Here is a 15,096-nt window from a genome sequence, read left to right as displayed (position 1 = left end):
TTTGATTTTCTGATTCTTCAGACCAAGCACTGCAGGGTTTCATATTCTCTGGACCTCTTTTTCCCTTTATGGGGAGCCCAAAAGATCTGGAGAAAGGTTTCTGGGCCCTCCCTCTACAGCTGTCACTGCTATGTTATTTCCAAAAGAAATGTGACTTTGCCACTCTTGCTGAGACGTGCAGTAGAGCATACCAGGACAACGAAGGCACATCAAGAGAAGTTAAAAATCTTGGGACAAAACATTGTCAGGAACCTCTCTGAATGGTATCCCTCAGCTCAGCAAGTTTCACAGGAATTTTCAACTCAGAATAAAAACTCTTTTTGTTTTGCAATGCTCTGCTTCACCCACGTTACACCAGCCAGAGAACACCCAGAGATGCCAAGGCAGAACAGGTAAGGCTGTGTTCCCATTACCCATTTGCTCAGACAACCACAGTATCTTTCTCCCTTTGACTACATCTGATATATCTCTCCTGCTTCTGTTATATTTTTATTTCCTCTATTTCATACCTAGTGGGATTCTTCCTCCCAAACCCACTGTCTCTTCCACTCTCCACTCTTTCCTACCTCCTTCCCTCTGAAGTGCAGAGGCCAGACCTGTAACCACAGCACTACCTCTCTCACATTGTCTTTATAAGGACTTCTGCCCAGTTCCCACACGACTATTGGGCCACCTGAGTCACATGCACTGCTGTGATCAGGCTCTGCTTTCTCCTTTTTCCTTGCATGTCTGCAAACAATTTTGTGCATTCTGTAAGCTGTTGAAGTGTACAACCCTAAATGCTAACCATTAGCCTTTATATCTGCACTGAAATTGGAAGAGAGTACATTGACTGTGTGACCACCTCCCTTCCTCAAAGCACAATTCAGAGTCTCTAGAGACCTCCAAGGGAGTTTCTCATGGTCAGGATCCTCTGTGCAGCCTCCATGCTGTATGAGACTGCTGCTCTTGTATGTGTGGGTGTGTTTACCTGCAGTTCATCCATGTGGTGTAAACAGTCCTCATCCCCTGTGCTGTCCCTGTAGGACAAGAGTTCTGCATCCACCATCTCCCTGTCGGCCATCATCAACACATTCATCTGCTCCCGCTGGCGGAGCCGATGGGCCACGGCCTCCTTCCCCTTCTGGCTCCCTGCCACCTGCACTGCAGACACACCAATATAAATGTCTTTTGGGTTCCATTTGATGCCTGCTTGGCTGCCAGAGCCCCGGTACCCAGTAACTTCTGGGATGTGCTGGGAGAGCTCCCGGCCATAGTCCCTCAGCCCTTCACTGGGGCTGATTGTCTCAGTGGAGGATTGCTTGGAGCTGGAGTTCTGCTTCCTAATGCTTGGCTGTTCCAGGCTCAGTGCAGTGGAAAGCAGCTTCTCTTGCCGGGCTTGAAAATACTCAGGGCTCAGCTTATGCTTTTTGGGTGCAGGGTAATCTTTCTGAGTCTCACTGCTGTAATAGCTGGAAGGTTCTGATCTTGGCCGCCTCAGCTCTGTAAACAAACAGATCAATGGTCAAAACTAAACATGCAACTCACGACTGCTATAGGAACATCATCAGCTTCTGCCTCAGGCCAAAGTTTGTGCTGTGCTCTATGAACACCTGACAGGATGTGCAAAGGGAGTAACAACCACCCAGGGAGGATACTGTCTCAGCTACTCCTAAGACACACAAGCATTTCCAAAGCAGGCATTCACTCCTCCTGATGCTTATGCAAGGGTATGTAGCACCAGAAAATAATTAATCACGGACAGCAAGGCTACAGGTAGAACCTGCTGCCCAGGTGAGCTCCTTGTCCCCACATTTTCACACCTTAAATGTCAGCAAAATGGAGCACACCCTCCAGGATGCTTTACCTGTGTTTGTACTGGAAATCACTGTGACTCCCTTCTGAGGCTCCTGAGAGGCAACAAGCTCACTCTGCCACTGGGACACCCAGCTCTCTGTGTTGGAGTCTGTGCTCGAGGGGCACTGAATCCTGGGGTTCTGCCCAAGCTGAGTTTGCTCATCTCTCTGCAGCTGCTCCAAGCACTCTGCCAGCTTGACGTGGCCCCGGGAGCGAGCGATGGCCAGGGGCAGCCTGCCCAGGGAGTCGGGGATGGAGATGGCGCGGCGGTCCCACTTGTACAGCACCACTGCTGCATCCATGTGGCCCAGGGCACAGGCCCACATCTAAAGAAGAAAAGGTAACTGACCCACTGGAGACCTGCCTTCTCCTGTCTTGTTAATCCCAGCTCAAGGAAAAACTCTTCTGACAGACAAAACCATGACATGCTCAAGGGCAGCAGATCATGTTTATCAACGTCCTAACCCAACAAAACCAACCCAACATAGGGGACTGAATACATCCTATTCTCTTCTATAACAGAGAAACTTCCAAATAAAGCTGACAGTTTGGTTTTTTCTGTTTTGGGTTTTTTTAGTGACATTGACATCACTGCAGAGACAGAACATCTTTATACACAAAGGAATCTGAGGTCAGGAACATGCAGTCAGGACCAAAGGTTGGAAACCATAAAATCAATACTGAGTTGTAAATTGGCAGTTCTGGTTCCATTTGTTCTGGCTTTTTGCTTGTTTTAGTCCTCAGTCATGATTCATGACTCCAGAGACCAAGACAGTTTATAACTTTACAACCTCTACAGTTAAACAGTCACAGAGGACAATGTGAAAGAAGGCATGTAAAGTCCTTTTCACACCCTGATAGTGGAGACTAGATTCTATGTAAAGCACTAACCAGAACTATCTGTCTCCTTTCCTCATGTTTCTCAATGACAAAGTTTTGTTTTGTGTGCCCTCTCTCAACAAAATGCCAGCAAGCTGGCAGCACTATGCCTTACCATTTACACAGCAGGAACATCCACTCTACAGAGAGTGCAACACTTCAGGAAAATGACAAATCATAAAGAACTCCCCAAAGTGCTCTCAGACTCTCTCAGAAGTTTCAGACCCTGCTCTTACCAGAGGAGTGCAGGAGAAATGATCCACATTCAAAGGGTCAACTTCCAGCTCCAGATCAATGCTGTCTGCATGTTTGGTGCTGCAGGGGAAACAAGAGAAGGAAAGATGCTCTGTAACCATGTCAGGATCATTGTCTAAGCAGAGATTTATTCAAAGCTCTGTACCACAGAGAAGAGGTCACACACATATGACCACAACAGGTGTATTTACTACAGACAGTGCCCCCACCACAGGCATGGAGAGCACAATAGATCCAGCAGCTCTCAAGAGACAGAGAGGTCAAGAGGTCCCATCAGATCAGGGCATGGGAACAAGTTCAAGGGCATGGCTCTTTGTACAAGACACACAGAAATGTGGACTGAGCAGAGTTTATAAATGCTCCTGCCATGCCTGTGCTGACAGCCCAGAGTCCAAGGCTGGGTCTTACCGCCACTTGATGAGGGTCTGGATGAGGGTAGCATAGCCCTGGGCAGCAGCCAGATGGAGCAGGGTCATTCCTCGGAAAGTCTTTGAGTGGATCAAGTGTTTGGACTTCGCCCAGCACGCGCGACTCATCATCTTCTCACACACCACCACCACACGGCTCTCAAAGCAGCTGCCCAGGGTCCCAGTCCCAGAAACGCACTGGAACACCACACACATCCCAGTTAACCACGGAGAGGAATGGAAATGTGCCTCTCATTGACTGAGTGACAAAACTATCCTTTGTCCCCTCAAAAAGAAGCCCAGAAGTTTCTCTCCTCGATTAGGTGAAAAAGACACCTCATAAGACCTTGGAGACTTCACCTCAAACTTAATTAGACAGAAGCCAAAAAGTCCCACCTAAGGAATTTACTAGAAATTCCACCTAAGCAATTTACTAGAAATAGAAGAGAACAAAGAAACTAATGCTTTTGTGAAGTGTTTTACCAGGAGCAAGAACCTCTTGCACCTAGCTTGGTTTTTCTCTGTTTGTTATTTTGCCTTTTACTAAACCTTTTTGTTTCCAACACTGCAACAGAAGCCATCCTGCTGATTTTATGCCTCCAAAAGTAGCTGAGCTATCTTAGGTGAGTAAAAGACCTCCAAGAGCTTATGAGACCTAGCTCAAAGAAGCTCCTATCACTGAAAGGAGATGCAGCTTTCCCTGAACACGCAGCCTTCCTCTTCTACAAGTACTGAAACAGTAGCAAATGTGACCAAAAACCAGCTGCTGTTAGACACCCACAAACCAGACTTGTCACTTAGGACAAACTATAACCTTTTCCAAACCCCACAAAAAAACCTCTGGTAAGAAAGCATAAAGCTGGGTCTGGACACTGAAGGGTTCATACCTGCACCTGTGTTCCACTGTTCCCATTCCCATTGCTCCCGCCTCCCACTCCTTGTTTGTGTTGCTGGGAGCCTGTCATTTCAGCCATTCTCCTCTCCATCTGCTCCAGTCGCTCCAGTATGGACATCCTGAACTGGTTATCTGGGTTGGAGAAAGCCACAGTAAGGACATTTCCATGGAAAGGAAGCTCAAGTCACAATTAGCTATTCTGGAAGTGATAGAGGAGGTTTGCTCTGCTTGGAAGTGCACACACACACTTGCTCTTCATCCTAGTTCTTCCACCTCCTGCAGCAACCCTCTGACTGCAATTCCAGAGAACTTCCTTGCAGAAACAGACAGAAAAATGAAAAATGAGGGTAGAGGACAAATCCCTTTCCCTGTGAGTCCAGCTGTAGGCACACAATACTAGGGGTAATGCAAAATCTTTCAAAACACAAACTCTAAGCAAATATCCCCATTTACTGAGCATTTCAGTAAGATCACATCTGCCATTTTAGAGTCAACCCTTCTTTATAACAGTCCTGAATTCAGCTTGGCCTGCCTCCTGGAATCATGCAATAATGGTATCTGGAAGAAAAAGTCTCCACTGCTTCCTTCTGTGCTTAGGAAAAGGAGCCCTTAAAAGGGCATTTTCTCCTTCCCTGGCAGGTTCCCTTTCTTGGAAAACAGCTTCAGCAAAGTGCCAGAAACAGAACCACCACAATTTGGAGTACAGGCACTGACAATCCTGTAACACCACTCAAACTCTGGAGCCCTCTGGTCCCTGCAGAAATCTGTGTTACTGATTTTCCCCTCATTGCATTTTAACACAGCACTATCCTACAGCTCCTAAGGCTTGAGTGGTGGAGCAGGGAGATTCAGACAGATTAACAGATCATTGCTGAACTGATCCCACAGAGATCAGCTGAGGGAATGATTCTCTGGATAGGGCCAGTCAGTGCAGAGGGAATGGTTGCAAATGCAGAGCTCCTTCTGCAGATTCATGCAGCTCATGTGAAGCTGGGCAGGACTGTTTTGTGCAGAGGAACATTTAATGAATCCTGATATCATGCTAAGAGCACAGGTAGTAAACTCTAAGGGAGAGACAGCCCCCATACTGTTCAGTTTCATGCATCCATAGAGATGGTGTGGTGGTGCAGAACACTCATAAACCCAGAACCACTCCCAGTGACAGCAAAAGGAGTGTGTGCACCAAAATAGACACGCTCTGATGAGGTTTTAAACATGTCAGTCTTCTCCAAGAACACAGAGCCCTCCCTGGAAGGCTGTAGGAGTATTCTATGCTACACTGAGGCACAGCTCTCAGCAGAAGGTATTGGAGAGATGTGGATCTCTGCCGAGCTGCACGAAGGACAATATTGCAGACCACTGGTACAAGACAGCTCATCTCCAGGGGCTGGAGACATCCCCTTCTCACCAAGAGGCTGCTGTGGTCTGACAGCAGGCAAGAGCTCCACTCCCTCCTGGCCAGCTTCAGCATCTCCCTCCGGCTGCTCAAGGGCCAGGGACAAAGGACTGTGGCCAGCACCTCCCATCTAACCTCATGTCAGAGGTGAGCTCACAAATCCAAAAGATTTATTATTAGTGCCTTACTAATCCTTCATTTGTCCTGTTAATCGCAAAGCCCCTGGGAAAGGATTGGCAGCTGTATCAGCACACAATGCTGGTACTCTGAGGTGTCAGGGCCCTGTCCCTCAGCTGTGGCCAGCACACAGCAGCAGCAGCAGCCCTGTCTGCCCAGCAGATCTTTGTTCCAGGAGTGCTGCAGTGTGCTGCAGTGCAGTCCACACCGCTGTCTCCTCCCTCCCCATTGCCAGGCAGAGCACGTCCACTGCAGAGACTGGCACAGACCTGGCCCTGCTGAGCTCCCCTCCCTGTGAAACACAGCCCAGGCACCTGCAAAAGTGGCCACACCTGCCCTGCAGGGAACAGGGCTCCACACAGGTAATGCCACTCTCCCTAGCTGGCTACCAGCACCTGCATTATTAGAGCTGAGAGCAGCAAACCACACTGGGTATCACACCTGAACCCTCAGCAAGCACCTGCATTATTAGAACTGAGAGCAGCAAACCACACTGGGTATCACATCTGAGTGCCCAGCACCTGCATTTATTAGAGCTGAGAGCATCAAGCCCTACTGGGTATCATACCTGAACCCCCAGCACCTGCATTTACTAGAGCATCAAGCCACACTGGGTATCACATCTGAGCCCTCAGGACCTGCATTTATTAGAGCATCAAGCCACACTGAGTATCATATCTGAGCCCCCAGCACCTGCATTTACTAGAGCATCAAGCCACACTGGGTATCACATCTGAGCCCCCAGAACCTGCATTTATTAGAGCATCAAGCCACACTGAGTATCATATCTGAGCCCTCAGAACCTGTATTTATTAGAGCTGAGAGCACCAAGCCACACTGGGCATCACATCTGAGCCCTCAGCCTTGTACAGGCACAAGCAGCATCTTTTTAAAAGAAGAAATTTGGCTTGAACTGGAGTAATAAACCAACAAGCTCAGGGCTGCAAGATTCTGGGATTTGTTCCTACTCATTTAGGGGTCCACAGAGAATAATTCTGTACACCTGGACACACAGTGAAACACACAAGTACAGATTACTATTTTCTCCCCATTTTTTTCAATCTGGAACAGAAATGGATGGCCCTATGTTTGTGATTGTTTTCCAGGCTCTTCTCTCTGGGCTTTATGATCTGTAATGAGTGAAACCTCCACCTTTCCTGATCCCCAAGACACTGAGTCAGTTTTTGTCAGAAGACTGAAGTCACCAAAGGCATACCTGTCACCCACCAATGCCCCCAGACACCAAACAAAACACTACACCAAAGAAATTAAAGCAGGGAACTTTTCTTAGGAAAAAGAATTCAAAACATCTGGTGCTCCCAGGTATTCCTATTCAGACACCTGGCAGTGCTCCTGGAAATAATAAGGGCAGGACTAACCAGATCAGGCATTTTAGAAATATGCTGCTATTGGTAAAATGGGAAGTAGAAACAAACAAACATTCTGGAGCACCAGCACAGCATGGCCAGAGCCAGAGCCCTCTCTGTGTCCAGAAGAGACCACCAGAATTCACCCAGATCAGGGTGTGCCCCCAAATGAGAAAGCTCCAGGCAGCAAATGAGCCAAGAGGGCCAGCAGAGCAGGGAAGGTGCCCCCGTGCATTTCCCAGGTGACCAAAATCACTGCCTAAGCAAACCATAACTGATGACAATTCCAAAATTATTTCTGTATAGTGTTTTCATCATTCTGTAGTGTCAATTATACCAAGATGTCCCTTTCAAAAGGAACCCTGGTCATTGGAAGTGCATGCACTGCACTAGTCCACAAAAAAAACCAAACAAAACCCCACAAGCAACTAACAACAACAACAAAACCCCTACAACAACAAAACCACAAACATTAAAAACCCAAACAAACAAAAAACCCAAACCAAAACACAAAAAAGAATAAAAAGGGAAGGGCAGGGAGGGAATGGGAGAGTGAACACCTTCCCCCAAGGTTTCTCCAGAATTCAGCAATGAGGCAAATGCTCCTTTCCTACCCCAGCCTTGAACACACACCAGATTAGCAGCATTTTGGACCATGTCCAGCCATTTCACACACTGCTGATGAGCCAACTGATGCACCTTGCAATGCCTGAGAGAAGGGTTACAACAACCACAGGGCTGAACATTACAACTCTGAGAAGTTCAAGACCTTTCATCCTGTGTTATTTCTCATTTTTCTTTCTTCCTCACTTCAGGGGGTCTCTGCAGGGCCACCTGCTTAACAGGCACTCAAGTTACAGGAACAGTTTCCACATTCTTGTCTTTTACAGCCAGCAGAAGATCTCATGACAAGCAAGTCTCTTGCAGGGCACTAAAGATGAGAGCTCAAGAGCATAAAAACCACTGTCCAAATAAGCTTTTCTCCTGCTATGTTGTACAGGAAATCTAAATAGCCTGAGCCCAAGGAAATGTCTTGCACTGGGAGCACCCTCACTCTGTCCAAAGGCAACTAAGATCCACATGGATACGAACATATTGACATAAATATTTAAGGTTTTCCCAAAAATTCTTTTTTGATGATAGAATTTAAAATCTTTTAGTGAGCTAAAAAGTTACACATTCAAATTTGTGCATTTATTGAGTTTTCCCACTACATATCAATCTCAGAAACATTTTAATGTCCTTTAGGAAACCACAGAGAGCGCTTCTGAAGGTGTTCTTCAAGGCTTTCTCCACCAAAGGTGATGAAAATAACCACATTTCTGTATCTCCAGGAGACAGAATAATTTCACAGAAAATATTCTGAACATTGCATCTTTTGTGGAAATTATTCTTCTTCAAATTCAACAATATCAATACAACACCAAAATTACTTCTCACTATCTTTCCCCTAGCATAACAAGGAGAGGTGGTAGCAACCAGGGGGGAGCTGAACTGTCCCAGCAGGGAGGGACAGGGAGGAGCTGCCTGGTCAGATTTTGACCAGTACTAAGCAACTGGTTAGAGTTTCATAAGCATTTCCCTAGAACACAACCCATCTTTTAAGCTTCATTTCCATCTGCATTGTGAGAGAGCCTACTACTGATCACAGTAGTAACAGCAGGTTATGCACTGGATTCATCTAAAGATGCAGAACAATTCTGCTACAAATCCTCTAAGGTTACATGGTTGTTTATATCAGCCAGCATCTTACAGAGTTACAGCCTGTATTACAGTTATATATAACATAACTGTACAGTTACACACAGACAACCTGGATATTGTGTAATATTACCTTTTTTTTTTTTTTTTTTTTTTTGCCAGAGTTGGTTTAATCCAGTGGTGTTTTCTTAACCCAGAACCCTCCACAATGAATTTAAAGCACACCTGCACCAACAGCTCAATAAGCCACCACAGCAGGCACAGAGAGTGGAAAACGCAGGGAGCAGAGGAGTTAGTTTAATCTCCAAGACTCTGGAAGCCACACCTCCATTTTCTCCCTCAGTGCTCTCCAATAAACACCGAATTTCCTCAGTAAGGATCTGAACAGATGCCAGCCATTTACGTGCCCAAGTTTTCACTGGAGGCTGCAGGAGCACGTGCCTTGTGCAGCCTGGTAACAGCTCCTGGTGCACAGAGCCTGCTCTGACAGGGGGGATCAAACACAGCACCTGCAAACACTTCACCCACACCCCATGACAGCCCCTCCTCTGCCAACTGCAGGATTTCTGGTTTTGAGCTGTCCCCCATGGGCAGGCACAGCTCAGAGCACTGCCTCTGCCCACACTTTATTACAACAGGTAGTAAAGGCACAACACCTCCATCAAACATCAGCTCTGCACTTCCTTTGTGTGGTACCCAATGCCCAGGACACAGAGCTAAGAGAATAGCAAGGCAAGCAGTAAGGGACAAGCCTTCCTCTGCCTAAAAGGCCAATTTTAAGAAATGAGCACAGAGAGCTGCTTTTCTAATCTCTGCACACTGCTGTACCAGACAAGAACACATCCCAAAGGATCTTCAGTCCTTTTGCCAAGCAAGCTTCAAGCAGCAAGAAACTGTCTGTGCCACACATGACTTGGCAGTGCAGCCTGAACTATTACAGGGAAATACTGCTGAAAATACAGATGAAAAATTAATGGGCAGTTCTCAGCAGCAAACAGTGTTAACAACACTTGCTCTTTTTTCACACTTTCCCCTGGACATCTGGATGTTTTTAACATGCTGCCCAACCCAACTGACAGACAGTAACTGGTTAAAAGAATTAAAGGATGAGGGTCCATGACCTCCTGCACATCCCACTGGGGCTGCATCTGCCCAGCATGGAATTACTGCCCCACAGAATTCTGAACACTGAGCTAACAGTGGTGTGCAAGACCTGCCTGTTCCCAAGCACTGTGCTCAGATACCCTGGTGTGGAGGAGCCACTCTGAGGGCTTTGGCTCTCCTGTGCTGTTCCTTTACCAGCAGTTTCTGTGTTAAATCATCCCCTGCATGAGCACACGCAGACTGAACTGAACAAGTGTGACAGCTGAGCAATGTAAAAAAAGCCATGCAGCATGAAGACATTTTTCTGTTTTGCAGCGCAAGCCAGAATTCTCTCACCATATTCTCTCATACAGCACAAGCTGTGGGTGGGGATGGAAGCAGTCTAAGGCCACGTCACTCACACTGCCACTGCTCTGTTTCTATTTTGCAAATCATCCGTCACTGATCTACAAAATCTTGCTCAATTTTTCTGTACAGCACAAATCCTGAACATCTTTCATGCTGCAGTAACAATTTGATCATTTAATGCTGATTTCTGAGGTGGCATTGATGCAGGAGCACCTATTTCTGAAATAAAACTGTGGTTATATCCTCAATGCCCCTCAATGCTAAAGAGAGAACCTCTCTTTAGTAGTAAGTTGTTACAGGTCATGGTCTCTACCAGCAAATGAAAGCATTTAAAATTAATATTCTAGGATGCATGCATATCTATATTAATGAAGCAGGTCACTTCCAGGGCTTTTGATCAGTGAGATATACCACAATACTGAGGTATGAGATGATGAAAACACTGTATTGTACACTCTGAGCCTAAGCAGCAGCTGAAGAAACTCCATGAAATGAACATTGCTGGACATGGGCGGGAATGATGAAGTCATCCAGACCTGCACACACAGGTACTGTCAGTGATTTTAAGCCCTTAATTCACCGGCCCAGGCATGATTTCTTACTGTCAACACTTGCCCCATAGTTCTTCCTGTGCTATAGGACTTCAGCTATCACTCCCATGCCATCTGGGATTACTGTGTTTCTCTCTGTAACCCCCAGTGCCCCCTCAAAACTGGGTACTTCTCTACTTTATCATGCCATTACTAGAAAAGAGAAGCAAGAGGGCTGCTCAGGCTGACTTCTTCCCCAAGTGGCAGTCTCTATACCAACAGCAATAAAGCACTTGCTGCCCTATTTTTCAGGCTTCTCTTCCCCAGGGCTTAGGGAGGGCAAGATCTTTATGCTGTCCAGGAACAGCTGCTTCAGGAAACAAAGGAAACTTTTAAACATGCCACGTGTACTTTATATATTTTAGAGTAGGGCACACTGCTAAAGACATCACTTCTAGTGCTGTTTTGTAATTTGTATAAAAATTTGGCTACCTAAGGTCAGTCTCTGTATCTCAGGTCAGAAACCAGCCTGACAGGTGCCACTACTATAAAAAATGTACAGGGAAAATACTCTTGGATGTATGTAAGAGCAACAGCCAGGGAGAACGTGCTGTGCTGCTGCTCACCTGCCCAGTGCTACTACCCAGGGCTCCTGGAGATCTCCTCCTCCTAGGGCTACATGCTAAAGGACTACACACAGGAAAAAAGCATCTCATGCCACACATGCAGTATCTGTGCTTACAGTACTGTGTATGATATTTATGTATGCATATGGTAACAATTCTGACCCAAGTTTTCCCTCCTTAAATCTGCAACCTCAAGAGTAAAAATACTCACTCCGAAATCACCAGACTGAAGAGCAGCATGCTATAAAATGGCCTCTACTTGCTGCAAAGTTAGATAAATAGGAAAACTGAAAGCACTGGAACAGGTCAGCGCTGCTGGAAGCTTTCACCAAGTCTGACGTCAGTCATGTTTACCCCATCTAAACTGCGAGCAGTCCACACAGTCTCCCGAAGTCCTCTTCCCAATCCTGCTCTTTCTGCCAAAGCACGCTGCAAAACAAGTTTTCCAATACCGTGGTGCGGAGCAGGCTTGTGTTTCCAGCATCCCTAAGATCCCCAGGAAGCTCTGGGCTACCGACCTCCTTCTGTGCCTTCAGCTCAGCACACGAGGCTGCGAGCGGCTCCGATGCAATGTGTCCTGCCGCACACGTGATGCTACAATTAAAGTGCTGTCACAACTCCGAGCCCGCATCGCAGCATCACCCGGGAGGGGCTGAGGACCAGCAGGGCAGGGCGAGCACATGAAAACAGCACCGCGTCCCACGGCTGGGGGCACAGCGAGCAGCAAGGCGTGCAATCATCGTGGAAGTGCAGCACAACACAGAAGCATGCAGATTTAAACCCAAACAAGCACTGCGCAACATTTGATCCTGCAATACTTACTGAAAGCAGTACTTTGTCACATGTGCGCATCCACCGGACCCCTCTGCAGTCCCTCTACCTGCTTCCAGGTAAATAATGTGACAACACCTGGCACCAGAGGACTGACCTGCGGGTCTACAAGGCATCGGCGGAGGCTCCAGCCAGCATCTGGCGCAGACCCCGCAGCAGGGGCGGGCAGAGCAGGCTCCCCCCAGACCTGCTTGTCGTCTCTCGCATCCTCGCAGCCAACTGGAGCCCCGGGGTCCTGTCGCAGCGCCGGCGGCTCTCAGCGGAGCCACCCCCGCGCCCCGGCGGCCGCAGCGGACGGGCTAAGGCTGGCCGGGCTAGGGCTGGCCGGCATAGCCGGGGCTCGGGGCGGCCCGGCCCGCCGCGGCGGAGAACGAGCCCGGGCGCCGTTCAGCGGCCGCGAGCATCGCAGCCCGAGCGCCGGGGCCGCGGTGGGCAGCGGGCTGCGGGGGGCAGGGGCCGGCATGCGGGGACGGGCGGGCCGCTCCTCGCCGCGGGACCGGCGCCGCCTCAGAGCCCACGGCGGATCGCGGCCGGTCCGCGGCTGCCGCCCGCCCCCCGGCTCGCCCTGCGCCGTGACAGACACCCCGGGCGGAGGCTCAGGCAGCGGCTGGGAACCAGCGGCCGTCCCGGTCACCCGGGGCGCGCCCACGGAGCCATCGCCGCTACGGATACCCTCTCACACCCCTAATCCCGGGCGGCCGGCACTGCCCCGGGCACTCCGCAGGGGGAGAGCGCCCAGACCGCGCCGCAGGACAGAGAGCAGTGGCGCCGGTCCCGCCGCCGCCGCCCTCAGCCCACGCCGGGGCCCCGCGCCGCCCTCATGGCGGGAGGCCGGCCCGTCCCACGGGCTCCCCGCCCCGCGATCAGCGCCGGCCCGGTGCGGCTGCGGGCGGGCGGAGGCTGCCGCCGCCTCCCATTGTCTGCGCGGGGCGGCGCGGCCGGGCGGGCCCTGCCCCGCTCCCGATCCGCTCCGCCACCGGGCCCGCCCCGGCCTGACGTCACCCGGTCCCATTGGCGGCCCCGCCGTGTTTACAGCGGCCCCGCACCGGGCACCGAGCGCCCGCCGCCCCCGGAGCGCCCCGCACACCAAAGTCAGCCCCGGGACGCGCCATCCCTGGGTCACCTTCCCGCTCACACCACAGCTCTCCTCATTTCGCTACACACACAGTATTTGTATTTTTACTTATTGCTCTAATAAGGCAAATCTGCGGAGCCGTAAGACCTGACAATTTCGGAGACTGTGCAGTCCCACCATCCACAGGAATCACAGGGCACCGGGCAGACTCCTCGGGCAGCAGGGCACGTTCAGTCATCGGCCTGAGGAATCCGATGTTTGCCCGTGAAGTCAGGTTGGCTCAAAAGACAACGTTCAGCATAGGAAATGAAATACTCCTTGCCTCAATTCGATCATATTATGATCAAAATGGAAAAGGACAGTTTGGGAAATGCAGTCAGAGCAGTAGGAGATTGGCTTCCTGAAACAGTGTCCTTAATAACAGCGTGGGAAAGGAACAAACCACCAGACACATCTCAGCAGGAATGTAAACAGAACTGACAAAGTCTCCACACTGCACAGGAGTCAGTACAGGGGAGGATGAATAGGAACTTAAGGAGTTTACTGGATAGCTCCTATCAAGGGACAAGGTATCTGTGTCCTCACACATCCCTACAAGTTGCACCACAGCCTTTTAACATGGTACAAAACATTCATCCCTCTTCCCACAGAGAACCCAAACAGATCATCTTTTATGGCAACATCCAAGATGTAAACACCATTCACCTTTACCCAGCTGGAAAGAGGAGTGTAAAACTGTGAATACTGTTTATAACACAGACTTTTTTCCTATGGAAAGTCTCTTACTGCTGCAAAACATTCACTGATACTGAACACATCTCTTCTCCTACCTTGACTCTGGTGTCCTGTATCTCATAACAGGCTAAGAAGGGCATCTGGTCCCACTAAACAGACACATGCCAGGGGTTTTGGTGATAACATTGCCCCTGTACAGGAATCGTGTACCTGTGGAATGCCACAGGTAGCACACACACACAGTTTGCTCACAGATGATTCCAGGCTGAAGTGAGAGTTTGGATACCACTGGTATGGCCTCGTCATGCCAACACAAGTGAGCCACCAAGCCCCACCTCCCCGAGTCTTTTTGTGTTTTCCAGCTGGGAAAGACAGCCAGATCATGCACGGAGAGCCAGCAGGAGCTGACAGGCTGCCTGTCAGGTGCTCCTGCGTCAGTGCCATTTACATCCAGTGCCAGTCACACCCTTGTCCAACCCGTACACACTTGACTCATCCGTACACACATGGCCTGCCCCTATTTTTAGGTTCTGTCCTCTTTCCTGCAGATGCATGAGTTTAATGCCAGCAGCACTCAGAGCCATTTCCCCAGAATTTCTGATCACATCCCATGCCAAGGAAACGCCATCTCTACAGACATTTTATGGAAGCAGCAAGGCTTCTGCAGAGGGCAAACACAACGTGCTTTCCATTGGGAATCTGTACTGAAATGCCTTTATAATTCCTTATGCATCTGCCATGAGATCATCTCTGCCCTTCAGTTCAGCCTTCAGTTCTTCAAGCCTCATTTGCTTTTTGGTTTTTTCTTAAAAGAACCTCTTTACAGACAGTGAATGGGAAATGAGATCAAATGGCTATAAAAGCACACAATGGCTTCTGAGAACTGAGTTTTACATGGAAAACGGAAAAGGCTGCCAAGTTTATCAGCAGAGAT

The 15,096-nt window shown here is 49.1% G+C and overlaps 1 protein-coding gene across 8 annotated transcripts in view; it reads right to left on the bottom strand.

Annotated features, from left to right (window-relative positions):
• The window catches only part of CAMTA1 (calmodulin binding transcription activator 1), a 244,299-nt gene that overhangs the window by 23,783 nt on the left and 205,420 nt on the right, over positions 1-15,096 (bottom strand). For 6 of the 8 annotated variants that reach the window (XM_064730531.1, XM_064730528.1, XM_064730529.1 and 3 more), the window contains 5 exons: positions 4,265-4,404; positions 3,379-3,575; positions 2,952-3,030; positions 1,847-2,162; positions 971-1,482 (listed from right to left, as the gene is read on the bottom strand). In XM_064730531.1, the coding sequence (XP_064586601.1) occupies positions 971-1,482; positions 1,847-2,162; positions 2,952-3,030; positions 3,379-3,575; positions 4,265-4,404 (1,244 nt within the window). Of the gene's footprint in view, positions 1-970; positions 1,483-1,846; positions 2,163-2,951; positions 3,031-3,378; positions 3,576-4,264; positions 4,405-12,343; positions 13,254-15,096 lie in introns of those variants that run through there. The other 2 variants (XM_064730535.1, XM_064730534.1) reach the window with 2 other exon arrangements.

This window comes from Zonotrichia leucophrys, chromosome 21 (assembly GCF_028769735.1).
Source record: "Zonotrichia leucophrys gambelii isolate GWCS_2022_RI chromosome 21, RI_Zleu_2.0, whole genome shotgun sequence".
In the NCBI taxonomy this organism is placed as follows: domain Eukaryota; kingdom Metazoa; phylum Chordata; class Aves; order Passeriformes; family Passerellidae; genus Zonotrichia; species Zonotrichia leucophrys.
This window is presented reverse-complemented; position numbering and strand designations above follow the sequence as displayed.